The sequence below is a fragment of the Cynocephalus volans genome, chromosome 7 (assembly GCF_027409185.1).
Source record: "Cynocephalus volans isolate mCynVol1 chromosome 7, mCynVol1.pri, whole genome shotgun sequence".
Taxonomy (NCBI): Eukaryota; Metazoa; Chordata; class Mammalia; order Dermoptera; family Cynocephalidae; genus Cynocephalus; species Cynocephalus volans.
In genome coordinates, this window is record NC_084466.1 from 115,354,166 (window position 1) to 115,374,871 (window position 20,706).

Consider the following 20,706-nt stretch of genomic DNA (forward strand, 5'->3'; position numbering starts at 1 on the left):
TTCTGGATTAGTTCTCCCATGGTCACTGCAGATCAAAAGGATACACTAAGTCAAGTCTTTATGCCATGAATTTTCTATTATGGAATTAAATATATTTTTCTCTCCCATTTGTAATACTCTATTTATATACATAATTGGTTTTTTTTTCTATTTCCTTTTACTTCTATATCCTCTTTGTGTAATAAATTTCCACATGCTTTTTCCTTTTCCATTATTTTTCCCAAGACTATCTACTATCTCCTTGGCTATGTTTTTAATTATTATTCTATTTTCTGTTGCTTATGACTCTCAATTTTGCAGTGTACCTGAGCTCTGCTAGTTTACGTCTCTTGTCATCTGTGAACGCTTGCAAATATCTTCAATGTCACTTTTTAGAGAGATCATGCTTTCAATAGCTGCAAAGTAATTGTAGATAAAAATTTGTCTGAACTTTTCCTATGTCTTTGATTTATTTCTCTTGTGTGTTCTTTAGCTGCCTTTTACTTATGCATCTTTCGACTGAAATTAACAGAAAACACCAACTCAAACTGATTAAAATAAGAAGGACTCTGATTTCACAAAAGTGGCAGTCCAGAGGTCGGGCAAACTCTATACAGTAGTATTCGTGGCTCAATGACCCAGAATCTTTCCAGCTTTACGTTCTGCTATACTCAGTGTTAGCTTCTTCTGAAGGCTGTTTCCCTTCACAGTTGCCGGAAGCTTACCAGTAGAAATAAGGACTTCTTTTTATTCATTCAATTCTTATTTGTTGAGTGTCTGCTGTAGGCACTGAGAATTTTCTTCTACGAATGTATTTTGAAAATTTTATTTAGATGGTGCGCCCAATTCAATCAATGCCAATCGCTTTCAGAGTGCCATGTGACTGGAATCGATTAGTTGAACCTAAACTTGGAACTGGCATGAGTTCCTCCTTTCCTGAGTCTGGAGGAGGTCTGTGGATCCTTCAACAAAACCAGCAAGTAAGAAAGGAGTTGGGGTGTGTGTGTGTGTGTGTGTGTGTGTGTGTGTGTGTGTGTGTGTGTGTGTGTGTGTGTGTGTGTGTGTGTGTGTGTGTGTGTGTGTGTGTGGTGGAGGGGTTGTGAAAGGGGTGGGGACTTTCTGATTATTACCCATCCTTAAGTTGGGAGTTGGGGTGTGTGTGTGTGTGTGTGTGTGTGTGTGGTGGAGGGGTTGTGAAAGGGGTGGGGACTTTCTGATTATTACCCATCCTTAAGTTGGGCCAGCCACCCTGAAGAACAGAATAGGGAAGATCAGAGGGAAGGAAGCAATGTGAAATCCACTAGCCTTCACCAGAATTTGTTGCCTTATGAAACTTCTCACCAGATCATTTATTTCCTTGGTCCTCAATTTTTGGCAATCAGGAGGTCATGTGGCTCATAGCAAAGCCCTACTGAATTCTCTGAAATCTTGGCAATGACTGCTTCTCTCCCTTTTTTCTTTTTCTTTTCTTTCTTTTTTTTTTTTTTTTCCTCACTGTCATTTTATTGGCCAGCATTATGGACCTTACAAGGCAGACCTGGTGCATGTGAGGAGTCCACCCTCACCTCAGTTCCTCTGCCATTCTGTGGTGCTTAACTGGGTCTCTACATGAACATTCCTTGCTCTTTTAAGAGCCATCCAGCACTGCAAATGTTATGACTCTAATCAAAAATCATTAGATATGATGTTCAAGAGCATAACACTTTGGGATCATGCCTGTGGTCCAAGGAGGTTTGCCAGAATCATCCCTAGTCTCGTCCCACTCTTCACAGTTTTTGGCAGGTGTGGTTGGTGAAACTTTCATTGTAACTAAAGATCATTCTATATGTTTTATTCTTGCCTTCTCCCGTCCCTTTCCCTCATCTTCACTATCACTTCACTGGGTAGAAGATGGAAAATAAAGGCTCTTTTTTCTCTATTATCTTTGACCGGAAGCTTTTCTTTTTATTTATTGAAACGGGTGCTGAGCTCATTTATTTCTTATCATAAAAAGGATTTTAATAATATATGGTGTTTATGTAATATTTTAAGTTTAGCTTTGGCCATATCACACAAATTGTGATTTATAGCACTTTATTTTTATTACTGTTCTGCTATTCCATAGCTTCCATGACCCTGTGGTTATTTAGAAAAGTAGATTAAGGATTCTTCTGTTATTAAGGATTTCTTACAGTTTAGTGTACGCCAGTGTTTAAGAATAAGGTTTTTATCATTTTTTCCTTATTACTTAAGGAATAATTATTGATTACAAGAAAATTTCTAAACACATAAGGAGAAGTAGAAATTGTTGTGATTAATATTTTAGTCTAGTTACTGATGGTTATTATTTTACATCTTTAATTATGAGTTAATATTTAGTTTTTTATTCATTATATGATTGGTTTTTATAGCAATTCTAAGCACACTGGAAAGATTATCTACCTATCTATCCATCCATCCATCCACACATATATGCACATACGTTAAATTTAACCTTCTCTATTGTCCAAATCTTTCACGTCTTTATATGTCTACTTAATTTGTCATACATTTAAAATAACTTACCTCTATACAGAAGGAGAATATTGAGTAAAATTAGGTTAGGTTACAGATAATCTATTTGAAATTAACATATACATTTCAAGAGTAACACTATAAAATGCTCACAAATAAAAATCAAAGCACAGCTCTTCCTGGCAGTGGTAGTAGTAGTAATAGTTGATACCATTTATGGAGTGCTTATTAAGTGCTAGACACTCATCTAAGTGTTTCGTATATTCACTGACTCCTCACAAAGAACCCTGAGTGTAAAAGTCCCAAGTCTTCCTCTCATCTTCACCATAGTGACTAAGTCCTCTTAAGTAATTCTTTCACATCCTGCCCCACATTTATCCCTTTCTTTCCTTTGCCCCTGCTCTATTCTAGACTCTCAGCTTCTTGGACATGAATTATTGGAATAATCCTCAAACCAGCCTCCTCATCCCTCTTCCAATTTGCCCTACATATTACTACCAGCTGGTTTTTCCTTAAATACCATGACACATGTCACTCACTCCTTTGTGTGAAAGCACTCAATGATTCCCTCTCTGGATGGAGTCCAGACACTAAAGTACAGCAATCGTGATCCTCAAAAGATGGCTCTTACTGATCCCTGATTATTTTTTACATGACTCTCCTCCGTGTGCATGCCCACTACTGCCCCTCTCTTTAGGTCGGGTCACTCTGCCTGGAATGCCCTTTCCCTTGCTCTCTACATCTAAGTGCTATTCTTCCTTTGAGGCTCAGCTGCATTCTTATATTCTTCAAAAGCGCCCCTGGACAAACCTAGTCCTCTTCTGTACCCTGTAGGTCATAAATGACCCTACTACTTACTGTCCTTAGAGCATGTCACGGTGGTATATTTATTTCTTCTTTTAGTATTTATCCTTGAGGAGCTTATAGTCTGTTTCATACCTTACGGTGTCCCTAGTGCCTTTTCAGTTGTTGTTGATTATAATATTACATAAAAAATCTGCAAAGCATTCACATTTCATTTAGATATAACAATTGCTAACAGGTCCTCATACCTCTATAAAAAGTTGACCCGAGATATTTTTATACGATTATCATCTCCCTTGCTTCATTGCTGGCTAAACGACTAAGCTCAAAAATCTCACAGAAAGACACTGGGTCCTTCCACACCCATACACACACAAAGAATTAGCAATGATAAGAGCAAAAATTGGTGCTGAGTCAGTTGCCCTGAAGAACTATTTTAGACACTGCTTTATGAATGCTTGGTCATTTGCATAACTAATTGAAGAGTGGGACCTAGATATGGTAAAATGCACTTTAAGATGGTCTAATCAGAGTAACAAGGGCAGGAGTATGCAGCTGTTTGCTGGTTTATTTTTATTAGCAGTTCCCTATCAATGTCCATACCTGCCAGTCAGAAGTTCATACATGAGGATTCCCAGGGACCAGTAGTCGGCTGAAATGTCATGGCCTTTGTTGAGGATGATCTCCGGGGCTACGTACTCCGGAGTCCCACAAAAAGTCCATGTTTTCTTTCCAAATCCTATTTTCTTTGCAAAGCCAAAATCCACCTTACCAAGAGAGAGAAACAAGATATTTAAGCCACTTATGATTAAGTTAAAAAACAATAAGTAATTTTGCTAAAGTATACTGATGATGATGACAATGAAAAAATTAAAACAGATGCAAGTTATTATCGTCCCAGCTTCTAAAAGGAATCATCTATATGGGAAACAAACAAAGTCACCCTGATCAAACTCAGCTTCGATGGGAAAAGTTGAAATCGGAGTATTAGATAAAATTCACGTCATTCCAAATAAAGGTAAGCCTTTCAGTAAATATTTTTGTTTCTCCTGTGATGCCAATGAAATTTACAAGAAATGAAGAATTTCTCCTTTACTCAAAAATTTTAGAAGACTAGTCGGGCCTATTTAACATCTTTCCCAGAAGATACATGATTTCTGCTGGATTTAATGAAGCTTATAATTCCTTTAGTATTAATTATTTGAGAAGACACTTTATTGTTGTAGGACATGAATAACATATTAACTCTGCCCTTGGTAAACATAAACAGAAATACAATGAAAATGTAACCTTCATTTTTCTGGAAATCTTTTGAAGGTGGAGCCTCAAATGTAGAAAAACAATTTTTTTCTAAAACAATTTTACTGAGACTACAACTAATAAACTGCCATTGATTTGATTTTCTTTACAAACCATATGCTGAATAAAATTTCCAAAAGTTTAAAAGAATCAGGCACTGACAGATCCAAAGCTCACAGAAGTTGCTCATTTTTAAATAAGAGAACTTCCCTTCCACAGTAAATCTTCAGAGTTTTTGACCTATTATTTTTATTAACATAGCCTGGATAACATTACCTGTAAAGACCATTTTTTCCATTAGCATCATTCTTAAATCTGAACTATTAAAATGATCCATGGATTTCCATAATATAAATACCCATTGTCTTTGGATGGCAAAAGGCTGACTAGAAAAAGGGACTTCTCTAAGCTCTTTTAGGTTTATGAACCCATGCCAGCAAACACATTTGCCAGGGTATTATTAATTCAAACTTAGCTAATTTAATTTCTCATAACTTCTACATAATTCGAAGAAATATTTAGTTGAAAATTGTTATGCTAAAACCTGCTTTTAAGAAAGTTACGATATTGGAAAGGAAAACTGATATTTTACTGTTAGCACATGAACACAGCTTTATAAATGAACATTTTAAAACTGCAGGGCAGAAAGCATGTGTGAAACATACTGACCAGTTTGGCATAACCTCGATGATCTAGGATGAGATTTTCTGGCTTGAGGTCCCTATAAATGATTCCTTTGGAATGCAGATAGGCAAAAGCTTCTACCACACATGCTGTGTAAAATCTGGTTGTAGAATCCTCAAACGAACCTCTGAGATACAGAAAATGGAATGAAAAGTATGTGAGAAATTCGTTTCTCTAAGAAGGTTTCTTCCCCCTCATTTCACTATGTTCCTTTGCCAAAATTAAGTCAGAGACCAATGGTCATACTGACTGCCTGTCACATGATTGCCATTTCATTGGGTTTTCTAAAGTATTTGAAGATCAAGTTGAGGAATTCTCTGCCCTTAGCCGGGGGGGGGGGGGGTAAATCTAATTTCCTGAAAGGACTGAAGAAGGGTTCAACAACACGCCGGTTTCCTGTACTTAGTGAATTCCTAAGAGCAGAGAATTCCTTAACTTGATCCTCAAATGCTTTAGAAAACCCAGTGTAAGATTTTTCCTGCTAATGACCAGCATATTCAGAATATAAATGTACCATTCAGATATTTCATGAGAAATTGATCTCTCACATAAACATTTACTCTAGGCACACAGACAATGCGTTTGTTCATTTGGTTCCACTAACAATTGAATATTAATGAAAGCAGAGATATATCGCCCATACTCATAAGTGCAGAAATAATCTCTTCTTCTAACAGTGAACAAGAATTTGTAAGCTTTCAAAAGGCCCTCCCAGATCACAGTGAAACAATCCTGAAGTAAGGAAGTAATCAATTTGCTGATTAAAACAAGCCATGTTATTATGAAATAAAGTAAGACTCTTCCATGTGTTTTGTTTTGTTTCGTGTTGTTTGCTTTGCTTTGTAATGCTCTCTAGTAAGGAGGGGTTGGCGACATATACAGCACTCAATGTGGTGAAAGCTGTATGTTAATTTCATATGCATGGATGCTTACTATTTAAGGTAAATAATCTCTACAATCAAAAGAAATATGCTGCTCTTGATAGGCAAACATACTTAATGTAATTAAGGTCAAAGAATATAGAACCTTCAAGGCAATTCTCTAATGCCTTTTCCAGCACCCAGGATGATAGAGTTTTAGCTCTCTCTGCCAAGGATAGCTCCAAGTCACAGGACGACTGCAGCATAAAGTATTTTGTTAATTTCCTGGTATGGATGCAGTTCTTCTCAAAGAAACTTTCTCTTGTCCACATAAATTCGCAATTGTTCCATTCAGATATTATTGAAGAAAGATTCAAGAAATTTAGTAGTTATAGTAAATATTCTAGTATCTACGAGCATAGATATCATCATGCCTAGAATTGTATTCCAAAAGAAAGATTATTTCTTTTGGGAAGAGCTGATTATTTCAGTGACAACTCAGGGGCATTAGTAGTTGAAATAACAACTACACCTTTCTGGAAGACACTATATGTTTCTGAAAAATAACCTGAAAGATGGCTGCTTTACACTTGGATTTGCTGATGAATTTTGTACAAATGTACATATTTCCACTTCCCAGTTTGTTAGAATTTACTCCTCAATTTCGAAATGGAAGTAAATGTCACCAAAATGTAAAAGGTCAGGGACTCTCATAAAAGCAAGCTCTGGGGCTATGTTTGTTGCATGCTACCTAACACTGCCTGTGTGCTTGTCTCTTATGTTAATCTCAACCACCTCAAAAGCGGATGGTCATACTAATATTCTCGATTTGTGGAATTATTAAATTGTGCTTACTACTTCGGAGAGAGAACAAGAACATAGTTTATCGTTTTAAAGAGTTCTATGAAAAAGCAGTTAAAGTATAAAAGTTCTGTCCTAAAACCAAGGAGTTAGATGCCAAGGTTTTTTCCTTTGTTGTTATTTCATTCAATCAATCAATCAGTCAACATATATGAGGGCACTTCAAAAAACTCATGGGAAGATTCATATTATCTTTTAATTCTATTTTTCTGTGAACCTTTTGAAGTACCCTCATATATACACACACATATACATGCACACAAGGAGAGCCTGAGACAAGACAGCGAGAGTAAGTGGGCAAAAATTACCCTTTTATTGCCTGACAATCAAAATCTTTCTTTTTTCGCCATGAAGTGAACTGACCACATGTTGTACATCTTTAGGTCTTCAGTTGTTGATAGCTCTGTTTATTTGTTTCAAGGTTTCTCTGGTCCTGAGCCATTTTGGAATTTGGAAGGTTCTAGAATATTGGGTTCCATTTTTTCAACAGATCTATATATGTCCCATATATAAATATATTTGTAACTGATTTTAAAAATTAAATGAAAGCCTTGTCTCATATGCACACAAAATGTTTACCAGCAATGCATGGTCTCATCACTAAACATTTGATTTAGGTAATTTGGGGATTTTATCAAAATACACATCTTGAAAGCAGTCACAAAGCATAAAATTTGGGTGACTCAAAATGTAAAATTACTATTAGGATTAAAAATGACAAATTAAATTTGATCTAAAACAGAAATGAAAGCTTAATTTATCAACAGTTTCCAGAGTAGCTTAAGAAATAAGAAATAAATCCCTTGCCCTATTTAGTTCTTTGAAATAACAAATTAGGCCGTGACAGCTGTGCCATTTCAATTAAAACAAGTAAGAAATAAGCCCTTATACCTTCTTTGGGAATGAATGGTTGCCTAAGCTAGATGGCAGTAGATAACAATTTGATTGAAAGAATTAAAGGGTTTTATATATATAGAGAGAGAGAGATAGATAGACTCATATTAAAATTTAATCACAATGTTTAATCAACTTGTCATATAAACTGAGTCCTGAATGTAACAAAAACAAAACATCTCTCATCAAAAAAAAAAAAAAAGGTTCACTTTTTTCATTGACTAGTAACAACAATCATTAGTGAGTGTGTAAACCTGAAGTATGTTGCAAACTTTGCAGGTTTATTGCCAATCGTAAAGTTAGAGAGGCTAAATTAGTATGAAAATAGCTTCACTTTGAAACATTTTCAATCTGTGCCATCTTTTAGGTCATCTAAGATGGAATTTAAATAATCACCCCCCACAAAACAGCATCTTGATCCTGATCAAGAAGAATGGACATATAAAGTCACTTGCCACTCTGGGACTTATAAGACATACTCAGGAAAATGTAATGAGAAAGTGAGAAGTGTGAGATTTGAAAATTATTGTTCCTTAAGTAGTTATTTAAGATATTCAGTAGGAAAAATGAACACATATTAAAGATTTCTAAGTAAATAAATAATTGTGATATTAAATTTCATCAGATTAGAATATTCATTCAATACTAATATTAATATATAATATATAAATGCTAATATGTTGTTTTATATCACATATTAATTTAATTACTAATATATATTTCATCATATCACATATCACATATATTTAATTACTAATATATATTTCATCATATTAACTATTTACATTTTTAAGAAAGTTGCAGGGTTTGCCAAGTCTTTAAGTGTTAAGGAGGGAAAGTGAATAAAATATAATTTGTACCAATCTATTCCAAATAATGAAACAGAACTTACGGAAGACAAAAAGTCACAAACGAAGATAAAACATGATAACTAATAAATAATAAACCAGGGATATAATAGAAACAGTTAGCACTTTAGTGCTATAGTTCATACCTCGAAGGTATGAAAATATTTAATAGTCCTCAAATTCTGTTTACATATAAAAAGTGTCCTTTTCATTCTTTTTGACAACAAGAGCTGCTCTGTGTTCCTTTTCTGTGCTGATAAGAAGAAAAAGGGTGAGAGAAGGAGGGTGTCTGGGCTGCTGTTAGAGACTTTCTGTGCTAAATCACTGAGGCTCAGAGGTATTTCCATGTCAGTAAAAAAAAAAAAAAAAAAAAATGTCACCCAGGCCTTTCTTCAGATCAGCCCAAATACATTTCCTGTATGCTTTTAGAATAGCTTCTCCTTACTGCTTCTGTTCTCAGACACCAGAGGAACATTGAATGAACTGAACCAAGTGGTTTGATGGACGGCAGATATCTTCATGTATACTGTGACTAAGAGCATAATAGCATAATCTTGCCCTTGGCATTTTTTTTTTGTTTCTTTCTAACAATTAATCTTTAACATTTTTAGCCTCAATTTAAACAGAAAGCTAGTCAGTGGCAAAATTAATTGGAGCCGGGATGTATAAAATTATGCTTTCCCCCCAGCAATTTCTTGAGTAAGAGAAAGAAAAGTCACATAGGACAAAAACATTAAGCTACATCTACGTATATAAGAAAGAAAGTAGACAGAGGATTGTAATTCCAAAGCAATTTTATATATAATAGTTCTTTTAATGTCGAGGCTTCCGCACCTCTGAATCATTAGGAAGAATCAGGTAGCCACTAATTCTCTACTATGCTTCATCATGGAAAATTAAATACATGGAGAGGACTCAGCAACTGAGTATTCCAGACACAAAAATGATGAAAGGGAAGAAAAAAATAAAGATCGAAAAGCAGCCTGGCAGAGGTAGAGAAATGAACATCCATTGATATTATCACTCCATCTACTCTTAAGGAAAAATGCTTCTTACTAGCAACCTTTTGCTACCATGACAAATCAAAAGACATCTCCCTCAGAAGTCCTGGCTGGCTTTTATGAGCAAAGAAAATATAAAACCAAGTTAAATAGGAAAAATATTTGAAATCATATTTTCTTTCAAAAAACAAGTTGAAAACTGATGGCTGCGCATGTTTGATGCCTGAAGAGTGGACTTTAGGTTGACTTTTATCATTATCACCTTTTTTGTTGTTGTTGCAATTGTGGAAGTTAATAAAGTTTTAAAAAGCTATGATAGTATAGCTAGTCTTCTTCGTGTGTGGCTTATTATATCTTTCAAGTTTACATCCATTTGCAAATCTCTATTGTAATTTTAAAAAGTAGGAAAGAGATTTCAAATAAATCAGTGATTAAAATGTCAGGTCAAAAAGAATACTGTAGAAGCACATTAGAATATACCAGATATTAACTCACAAATCAAAATAGTGATTTTGTGGAAGAGTCTGTAAATTCTGAGGAGTGGGAACACACCTGTTTGTTTATCACTGTATCTCTAGCCTCTATGACAATACCTGGTATGTAATCTGTACTCAAATATTAACTAACAATAATACAATAATCCTCTATGATATAATAGCTTAATACAGATGTTAAGCCTGTTCTCTTGTGCCACAGTGATGAATCCCTTGAATATCTTTTTACCTTAAATTTAAGAAATAAAACATTCATGGAATAGGCTACAATATGGTAAAAACAAATTCATTAGTAAGGCCATGGGGATAAAGACCTGAGAAGGCATATTGTTCAAAGATATGAAAGTACCATAAGAAAACGTAGAAAGTAACAAATGACAAAAAGTTACTTGGCTCTCTGGGAACATTGGGGCTGTCTGTAGCTAAGTTTCAGAAAGATATTACCCAATGAAGGAGAGTTGGGGGCAGGACTGGAACAAATAAGAAAAATATAGTTGTCCAAAGGTGAATGATCAAAAGAATTAAGGTAGCTTTTGAATGATCAGCAGATTATTAATAGGAAGTTATAGAAACGGTGGCCTTTTTTTTTTTTTTAAAGCATAAATACTTAGGGTAGATAATGATCTCCTGGGATATATTAAGGAATAGATTTTTGTAAAGATAGTTTGTTAGTTACACAAATATGAGATTATGAAAAATTAAGATAGTGAGTTTTGCAGAAATAATAAAAACAAACAAGCACTATCTTAGACCAACGTAATCAGCCCTGGAAGGGTAAAAAGAGGTGAATATAAATCAGACTGTTTACATGAAATGCTGTTTATAAGCGAATTCATTTTTTCTAAGACCAGCTAAAGGCTGAAAGAAATGGCTGGAATATTTTGTTCATTTTGAAGCCAGAGAGCAATACAAAGGTAGAGGAAAAAGTTAGTTTGGAAAAAATTCTCAGTGTCAAGGAAGACAGATTGGCCGCCTGGAGAATGGGTGCAGCAGTTAAAATGATAGTGAACCCAGACTGTAATTATGAAATTACAACAATTCTCTTTATGTTAAAGCAGTAAATTGAATACAAGGTATAAGATTGTCTAATTCTGATATTCATGCTAAACTAAGGCTTGTGTATATACTTTGGTACTGTACCATTTTTATGGTGGGCTTAGCTGCATCAGTAGTTACAGAGTAAGTTTTATACATACAGTAAATCATATAGGGTTGAGCCTCATGTCTGCTTTACATTTTGAAATATACACGTATATAAAATGTAAATTTGATTTTATGCTTTCTATTAACTGACTCTTCTTACAGACCATTATGCGTTTAGAGACACAATAGACATTTCTTAAATCTCATACTGCTGTGGATTGACTGAATTCTGTCCTACAAAGTTTATGTATTAGAAGCTTAATTCCCACTGTAACTGTTGAGTGTGGGAAATACTATTATGGTAACAGAAAGGTGGAGCTTTGAAGAGGTGATTAGATTGCAGGACCATGCTGTAGTGAATGGGTTAATAATGGTGGTCAGGAGCCAGGTTCTCAGGCCTTTAAAAGGAGAGTATGCGAGAGTCTCTCTCACTCTGCTCTGCCATTTTCTGCCATGTGAGACCTGTGCATTGCTGTAAAGCCACCACCAAGAAGACCCTCAGCAGATGTGTTCTCTGGACTTTGGACTTCTCAGTCTCTAAAACTGTAAGCAATAAATTTTATTTTCTTATAAATCATCCAGTTCCAGGTATTTTGTTACAAGCAACAGAAATGACTAATACACCTACCTATCCCTGAGAATGGTCCAGAGCTCTCCACCTAGGCAAGCTTCCATCAACATATACAAATATTTGCTGTCCTTAAATGTTCTGTATAGTCTGTGAATTGCAAACAAGAAAACAAAGGTTATAAACATTATCTTTTAAAAGCATGTAAATGTTTTGAGTCATGCTCATATTACAGTCTTATTCTTGATTTGCCAAGTTTGAAACTTTATCAGAAGAATAAGAGAGAACTGAGTCCACAAATAGGGAAAGAAGCCAATGGCACATTAGTAGGATTTTAATAGGAGAGACTAAAGGGTTAGTCTCTCCCTTGAAATGGATTAATCCAAATGATTACAGACAAAGAGGGTTTCTTGGGATTCTTTCAATTCAAATTTGGCAATATTTACTGGTCATAAACATGCAGAGTACATAGATATAAAGTAGATTAAACTTTACAAATATAGACTTGTACGAAATTCATGTGCTATTCATGCTATAGTTTGAATGTTACCCAAAAACTCACCAAAGCTTGACTCTCACTGTAACAGTGTTAAGAGGGTGGAAAATCCAACCATGGTATTTGAAAGATAGAGCCATTTCAAATGGGAGGTGATTGGATCATGAGGACTCTGTCCTCATGAATGAATTAATCCATTCATGGAATAATTGGTTAATGGTTTAACAGATTATCAAGGAATAGAATTGTGCTTTATGAGGAGAGCAAGAAAGCAGGTGAAAATGCTTTTGCTCAGCCCTTGCTCTGTGGTTTCCTGCATCACCACAGGATTCTGCTGAGAGTTTCCACCAAGAAGGCCCTCATATGATGTGACCCCTGGACCTTGGAATTCACAGCCTCCAAACTATAAGAAATAAATTTTATTTTCTTATAAATTACTCAGTTTCAGGTATTATGTTATAAGCAACAGAAAACGAACTAATACGATTCAATTAAATTCATGTAACATCCTGTTTTCAGCAAGTATCCCTGGCAAATTAACTATAAAAGTTTCTTCTGCACATATAAAACTCCCCATTAGTCTCTTATTAGTGCTCTCAAAATACTGAGGTGAAATAGTCAGGTGCCATTTTATTTTTTTAAATCTTCAAAAATTATTCAAATAACTAGAAGTTAAAAAATTTGATTTTTGGTATTTGTTTTTAAACACCAGAGGTCTATACAATATTTCAGAGTAACAGAGAGGATAAAAATGGAATGCTAGAAACTCTGATTCCTTCTCTTGGGGAAAAAACACATTTTTTTTTCAGAGAATCTGATTCTCTTTAAAAATAAAAAGAACACAATCAAAATTTTATTTATTTTTTTAATCAAGCAAAACATTTTTAAGACTAGATGAACAGTTAAGTTTCTTTGTGCAAATGACAAGTGTTAACAGTGAGCACAAGTGTCAGAGGGTTTTGTGGCTGATCTGCCACTTGGAGTTGGGTACTTCTGCCCCTGGGTCAGGCAGGGTCTTTACCTCACTATGAAATCGGAATGAGCCCCCTGCATGATCTGCTTCTCCGAGCGGATGTGCTCCTGCTGTCTTGTATCCACGATGTGGCGTTTCTTGAGAATCTTCATTGCAAACGTTTTTGATTCTTCGCTTTTCAACTGGACCTTAAGGAAAGGCAGAAGGTAGTAAGTGAGAAAAAGGCTGCAGCTTAATATAACGGTGAGCACTGGTACCTGCAAATTAACAGGTGCATGGAGCACTTCAAAAAACCCCAGTCACCACCCAAGTCACACACAGTAAATCCTTGTTGGGGCCGAGATTAAAATCCAGGACTCACAATTATCATCGAAACTCATTCCACTGGATCAGGTGAATTTTTTTTAACTAACTAGATTCCAAATTAATTTCGTGCCCACATGGACTAGAAGAGGGAAAATATACTTGACTCTCATTGTATTATTTCATTTCATTTCATATAATGTGCTTGAGTATTTGTGTAGTTTTTTCCTTTAATTAAAAATATAAAATAGAAGCTAATTTCTACTCCAATTCTACTTCAAGTGCGTGTGGCAAATGCAGGATCATATGGACCTTTATGCTCTTCCTTTTTAGTCCTAGTCCACAAACACTTCTGGAATTATTAAGTTCAGTGACAGATCCTTGTCTCTGCTGACACTGTAGACATATGGACTGTTCTTTTCTCTCTTTTTACCTCTCAGTCTTTCCCCTCTCTCCAGTTAAAAAAGAAAAAAAAAATTGTAACATTTTTTTCAAGAGATTTTGAAAACTATTTTTTTTCTTCAAACATGCATAATGGCTTGAATCCCCTTTCATCTCAAACCTTACTCCTTAGTTACATTAATTGGGGACCTAAGCTGAACCTTAATGTCCCCAATGTGCCCATGCCTCTGTTGCAGCCCACATGGCTCCGAGTGGCTCTGGAGGAGGCTTGCTTCCTCCATATGCCATACCTCTGACAGCTGCTGGTCTGTGCTCACCACTTTACAAGTAATTTCAACAAGGTGACTTGTAAGGGAAAGAAGAGAGATACTAAAGCTAATCACTTAACAACAATATAAGGGAATTACCATCTAGTGCCCTCAAGCAGCAGAGTGCTCAAGACAATACCAAACAGCCCACATTATCTGGAATTAATAAAAGCTTTCGGGAAATAATGTGGCAAGCTGTTTCTGCTTTTCAGATAAAGTATAGCTGTCCCCTCTTTAGTTGTGAATTGTTTGCTGCTTCATCTAAAAGGATAGCAAAGTTCTTAAGTGTCTTTTTCATGCACACATGTACAGACTGAATTCAACCTAAGAGAACATTAATATGGCAAGTTCCTTAGAAAGGAGCAAGAGGACACTTCAAATAAATGGACCTCGGTTTGCCACCAGCTTTTGTGAATCTTTATGACAAGTCATAGGGAAAAATGGATATTTGAAAATGCCTTTAACAGCTAAAGGCCCTCTATTCTGTCTGTGAAACTCTTTAAGATGACAGATTAATATGGTACAAATGAATTCAGTTGTAGTTCATAATAAAACACAAAATGTGAAAACTAACTTCTAAAAGAAATCTGGACAGATAGGGAAGATGGCATGAAAAATGAGCTTCGTCAGAGAACTATAATTCGGAGGAGAAGGAAGAAAGTCATATTTCCTCTTCAGAGTTATTACTCAGTTAAGCCGCTGAGGACTCTTGTGTAGTGCAAATGCCTAGTGGAAAAATTGTTGTCTTTAATGATGTTACAGTTTTCACTTGCGCACAGGGTGGGAGGAAAGAACTCGGCCTTTACTGTCATAGGTCTGTACTGGAATTCTGACTATTTAATCTCTCTCAGGCTCTTGGGGCCAGTGGCTTAACTGCTCTGAGCCCTAATTCTTGCTGAGGATTATACCAGCTACTGCACAGAGTTATTGTGATCTCAAATGAGAACATGCCACCAAATGGGCATTCATTGATGGTCTCTTTGCTTGTACCCTGGTCCTACCCAGCAATCTGTACCAAATAGGCAAATCGAGTGTCACTTTTTAAAATGTTGTTTTTTCAGAGGAGCAAACTGAGGTTTACCAAAAAGGTTTATATCTTGCCCAAGGACACAAAGCTATCAGGTGGCAGAACTGAGTTCATATTCAGGTCTTTTTGGCCCAAGGCATTTCCAGTAATGCTGCTTCCCTTCAGTTGAATACAGAACAAATTAAAAGCACTGTGATCGATGCTTTACAAATCAGAGTTAATGGAATCATAGACTCTCTGAGAGAAAAAATGAACCATGCATTTATGACCTTTAAGCTTCACTTATGCTAGACATGTGGTTTGGGAGACCAGCCAAAGCCTCACTGCATTTTCCTAGGCACTTACAGGGACCTCAGTGTATTTTCAGGGATTTGGGGCACCTGACAGCTTGAATTCTACAAGGAGAGGCCAATTGGGGCAGGGAAAGGGTGATGAGAGCTGGCAGGCGGCAGATGGCATGAGATGTAGGTAAAAGCTATAGAGATTGTTGGGAGTCAACCTTACTAATTGCCAGTTTAGAACATATTAATTACAAATGTTTATAGAACTATATAGCCAACCTACTGAGGCTTTCTGCTTTGTCTTTACTTTGAGTGGAGGCAATTCTAGGCTCTAGAACAACTTTCCTTCTGTGTAAAAAACCTCAATAGTTTCTTAGAGCATAGCCTTTAGTCAGAATCTCCACTTCCATTTTAAGCTGGAATGCCACAAGATACATGGAACTCCGGGCTCCTTACCAGGAAGTCAGAGTACCTGAGAACCACTGCTATGAGCTAACTCAATAAGGATCGCCTGTAATGTTAAAGTTAATTCTCTAAATAAAGCCCAACCAACATGTTTATCAGATTTCTTCTCAAAGATCATTCAAGGATGTTCAATTTGACATTGTTTCTAACGGAAAAATTTGGGAACAACTTAAAAGTCCATCAATAGGAGTTTGGAAAAAATAAATTATGGTATGTCTATGCAATGCAGCTGCAAAAATGATGAATTAGAATTATATTTAACATTATGGAAAAATTACCCAAACATATATATGAATAAAAGATACTGGTTAAAAGCCAGCATACATTTCATGATCCCACAACTGGGTGTTTGTATGTGAGTGTTTACCTACCTACATCTACGAGGGTGATTAAAAAGTTCATGGAAAGTTTCATATTTTTTTAAAATTCATTTTTCAATGAACATTTTGAAGTACCTTCAAACATCTAAACTAAATTTAGGAAAAGAAAATCAGAAATATGTTCATTGATATGTTAACAAGGGTTTTCCCAGAGAAAGATTTTTAGTAGATTTTTACTCTCTTTTTCTTTTTGAATTGCTTAACTTTTGTATAATTAGCATATCTCACTTTTACATTGAGTAAAAATAAAACTCTAGTCATAAAACTTTTTAATAGTCTCTTTAAAATTGTAATAACTATTTATTATTATTGCCTGACTCTCTCAAACTGATTCCTGTTCTACCAGAATTCCATGAATGCAAAGACTTTGAGAAGTTGTGTATAAGAAAAGAGCCTATTCAATTTTGGGCTGAACCACACTATTCATCTCTTTAAAGGACTTGTCATATTTTTTAAAATATAATCCTTCAGAGTAACTTATAGCAATTTGTATTTGAAGAACCTAAGCTATTATGTTTTATTATACAAATATGTTAACAATACTAATGCATGAAACATTTTAAGGTAAAATTTAGTTTGCTTTTTATTTTTCCTGTTGGTCAAATAAATTATACTGAGTCCACTTATGCCAGTATAAGATGATGAAGACTGTTATTATTATTTTGTAGCAGGTCAGCTAGAGCTATGAAATTAATGTTGAGAGTGGAAAAAGTTCAGCAAAAGAGGAGAAAAGGAATGTATATTTGTTTCTCTTCCCTTTCCCAGGAATCCTTCATTTCCAGCCTAGTTGGTTAGGCATGCTCCCCACGTTTGTTTTCCTTTGCAGACTATCCTAACCTCCTAGGTGCACAGGCTGATGCACTCGTTGAGAGTGTGACTACTCTAATATTTGGCTACCTTTGTTTGAACCCCGACCTTTTTTTTTTGTTGGTTTGTGATCTTGGACAAATTACTCAAACTCTCTGTGCCCTCATTTCCACATCAGTAATATGGGATAATCCTTATAGGCTACCTACGAAGATGAAATAAAAGAGCCTATATATCAAACAAGGTGTCTGGAATAGAGTAAACATTCAGGAAAGGGTAGCTGCTTTTATTCTTATGTGCTTATCAGTTTATTGTCTCTTCAGGCCTAATCACTGTCCTTCAAATACAACTCTCCTCAGGCTGAATTGTCACTTTGTACCCAGTCCTTTCTCCACCCCCAACCCACCTCAGTGTTACTAAGTAAATAAGTAAAGGTTTGAAAATAAAAGATTGCTTGTACCACACTGGTTTTACTCCCAAAATCCTTGAAAGGGAAAATGAACAAGAAAATGCTCATTCTCAAGATCTTCATTTTATTTTATACAAATAATGCTATGTGCTATATCAGAAATTAGAATTGGTAAAAGTTTCACTTACAGTAAAACGTTACTTCAATGTGAAGCATTATATTGCTGTCTGAATGAATGTGTACTTGGGCAAAGTAGATATTAAGGTGGAGATATCTGACAAGGATTTTGACAAATTCTTAACTGTCAGGCTCCAGCTGATGCCGAAATAATACTGGCCTGAATATGAGAAGTGATGTCATCAGCACTTTAAAGAACTTTGAAGACACATTTGCTGGCTATATTTATTTTTCATTATATATCAACAATTATAGTTGTATATATTTGTGGAGTACAAAGTGGTGTTATGAATTTTTGCTGGCTGTATTTAAACACATGCTTCCTTTCTGTCTGGGGTAGGCATTTATCTTAGAAAGGACTGTCGATTACTGGACCTAATTATTTGCTCCTACTGGAAAAGAAGATTATAATCAGGGCAAGGTTAAAACTAGCTCGGTACCAGTACCAGTGAGTTGAACCTTAGAACGTGTATCCATTCATCTATTTAACCCTGTCATTAAGAGTTCATACTTCATTTTGAGCTATAGATATCTTTTCATTGTGTTGGATGAAAATGACTTCCTGAACTACACTGTAATTAAAATGATTTCCTAAGTTCAAGGCTTGAACTGTCAATATCACAAGGTTCATTATTATGAAAAAGTCCTGTATAATGTGGTTATAAATTATATTTCCACTCACTGAAGGAAAGTGTGACTCCCTTCATGCCCTTGCTTAAGGTGAGTTTAGAAAAGCTTATACCAGAAACCTGGGTCCTAGTCCCGGATCTTTCACTAATAAGTCTGAGACTAGTCATATAGCTTTGGGCCACTTCTGAGAAAATAAGGGGCCAAATTATATTATCTCTAAGAGTTTGCTCCAGCTGGAAAATTCTATGCAACTGCAATTTGACATAACACATATACATTTTTAAAACACATTAATTGGGGTACTTTGAAAAGTTCCATGGAAAAATAGAATTAAAATAAAATATTATTTTTTTCCGTGAACTTTTTGAAGTACGCTTGTATTTAACTTTATGAAAATAGCCCAACAAACCTGTGGCAATAACTTGGGACAAAGGAAGAAGGGGAAATACCTCACATAACACAAAGGCAGATTAAGGGAACATGAGGGGGTTCACTGTGAAAGCATGACCTTGAGATTATGCTATGTGTATATTCTATAAGAAGGTGGAGGTTTTAGTTTCTCTGTTCTCTCAACCACAATATCTGAAGGGGATTGGTTTCTGTTCTGTTCTCTACGTTACTAACTTGCAGAGAACATGCATTGGGTTAAAACAGTAGTAGCTTTCCCAGGAAGAACATTAAAACAGGCTCCAGAGCATAAGGGAATCTAGGTAGACTCATTGTAATTGCAATAGCTGCAAAATAGAAATGACAAATATTTTCTCTAAACAAAATTTTAATCAGGCAATTTGCATTATGTGGTAAAGCATAAAGTCATTTCTTTATTTTTGCCTCTCTTTAAGCTGGAAGGAAAGGGCTTCGTAAGTAATCCAGAAATAATTTGGCAACAGTCTGTGATTTAAGATGTAAGTAACCTGTATTTAATACAGATTGAGGTAACTCAAAGAATTCACAAGTCCAGTAGTGAAAAAGAAAGTTCTACAAAGGAAGAAAAGAGAGAAAAAAAAAGACAAACAAGTGAAAGAAAGAGAAGAGGAAGGAAGGAAGGGAGAGAGAGAGAAAGAAAGCCCTAGACTGAGAGACTGTGAATATCCTGTGCTGTCAGATTAATGGTGCCAAACTGTGTGTGCTTCACTCTACCCCATTTACAATCAGCTCCTAAGTTCACCAAAATAGGCTAAAGACCCATAATAAAACTTTAACTACCAAGAACATCAGTAAACAAACCATTAGACTCTCTATAAATGCATAAGCACTAGGCTGTTCTGTCTCCATCATTTCCCTATATCCTCCTATTGCCAGACAACTCTTGAAAGTCCTGTCAGATACTGGCCTTAGATTCCATGTTTAGGAAACAACTTAAACATTCTGTTCTGCAGCAGCTGAGCACAGTAACAAAACTGAAGTAGGGCATGAAGTCACCGTAAAATTGCCATAAAATTCAAGAAGAAAAAAGGCATGAAGTCATTGTACCTTAAAAAACTGGATATTTAGATTATTGAACTGGATTTACAATCATATGTATAATAAATGAAAACACTTAGTGTAATACAAAATTTTAGTATAATAAAAAATCTTATTGTAAGAAAATATGCACCAGAAAAGGCAATTCTTCAGAGATATAAAGCACATTAGTAGTGGTTGCCTGGAAGCTGAGGGTGAGAATGGGAGTTATTTGTAAATGTTCACAAGGGTTTTTATTGGAGTGATAGAAATGTTCTGAAACTGGATTTAGTGTACAACTCTAAAAATCACTGAACTGTATGCTTAAAATGGAAAAAAATATATGGTTTGTATGTTATACTGAAATAAAACTGTTAAACATTTTTAGAAAGAGAAAAAAATGTGTATCTATAATTTCTAGTTCTCTTTATTGTGTGATAACTATTATTTAATTTACATTTTAAGAAACTAAATGATAGAAATGTGTTTCTCTCTATGCTCATCTTTCAGCCTTCAATAAAATTTCCCCAGTTGGCCAAAAACTTCAGTTCTTTTTACTCTAATTTCTGTGAAATATTGACACATTAAAAAATGTTATCTTTCCTTTGACTTTTCTATATGCTATTTATTAAGTCTTAAATTCAAAAAGTCTTAAAAAAAAGTAAGATCATGGGTTA

At 35.3% G+C, this 20,706-nt stretch overlaps 1 protein-coding gene across 2 annotated transcripts in view; it reads right to left on the bottom strand.

Annotated features, from left to right (window-relative positions):
• The window catches only part of PRKG1 (protein kinase cGMP-dependent 1), a 1,297,492-nt gene that overhangs the window by 11,450 nt on the left and 1,265,336 nt on the right, over nt 1-20,706 (bottom strand). For both annotated transcript variants that reach the window (XM_063103400.1, XM_063103402.1), the window contains 4 exons: nt 13,446-13,585; nt 11,989-12,078; nt 5,245-5,386; nt 3,880-4,043 (listed from right to left, as the gene is read on the bottom strand). In XM_063103400.1, the coding sequence (XP_062959470.1) occupies nt 3,880-4,043; nt 5,245-5,386; nt 11,989-12,078; nt 13,446-13,585 (536 nt within the window). The remainder of the gene's footprint in view (nt 1-3,879; nt 4,044-5,244; nt 5,387-11,988; nt 12,079-13,445; nt 13,586-20,706) is intronic.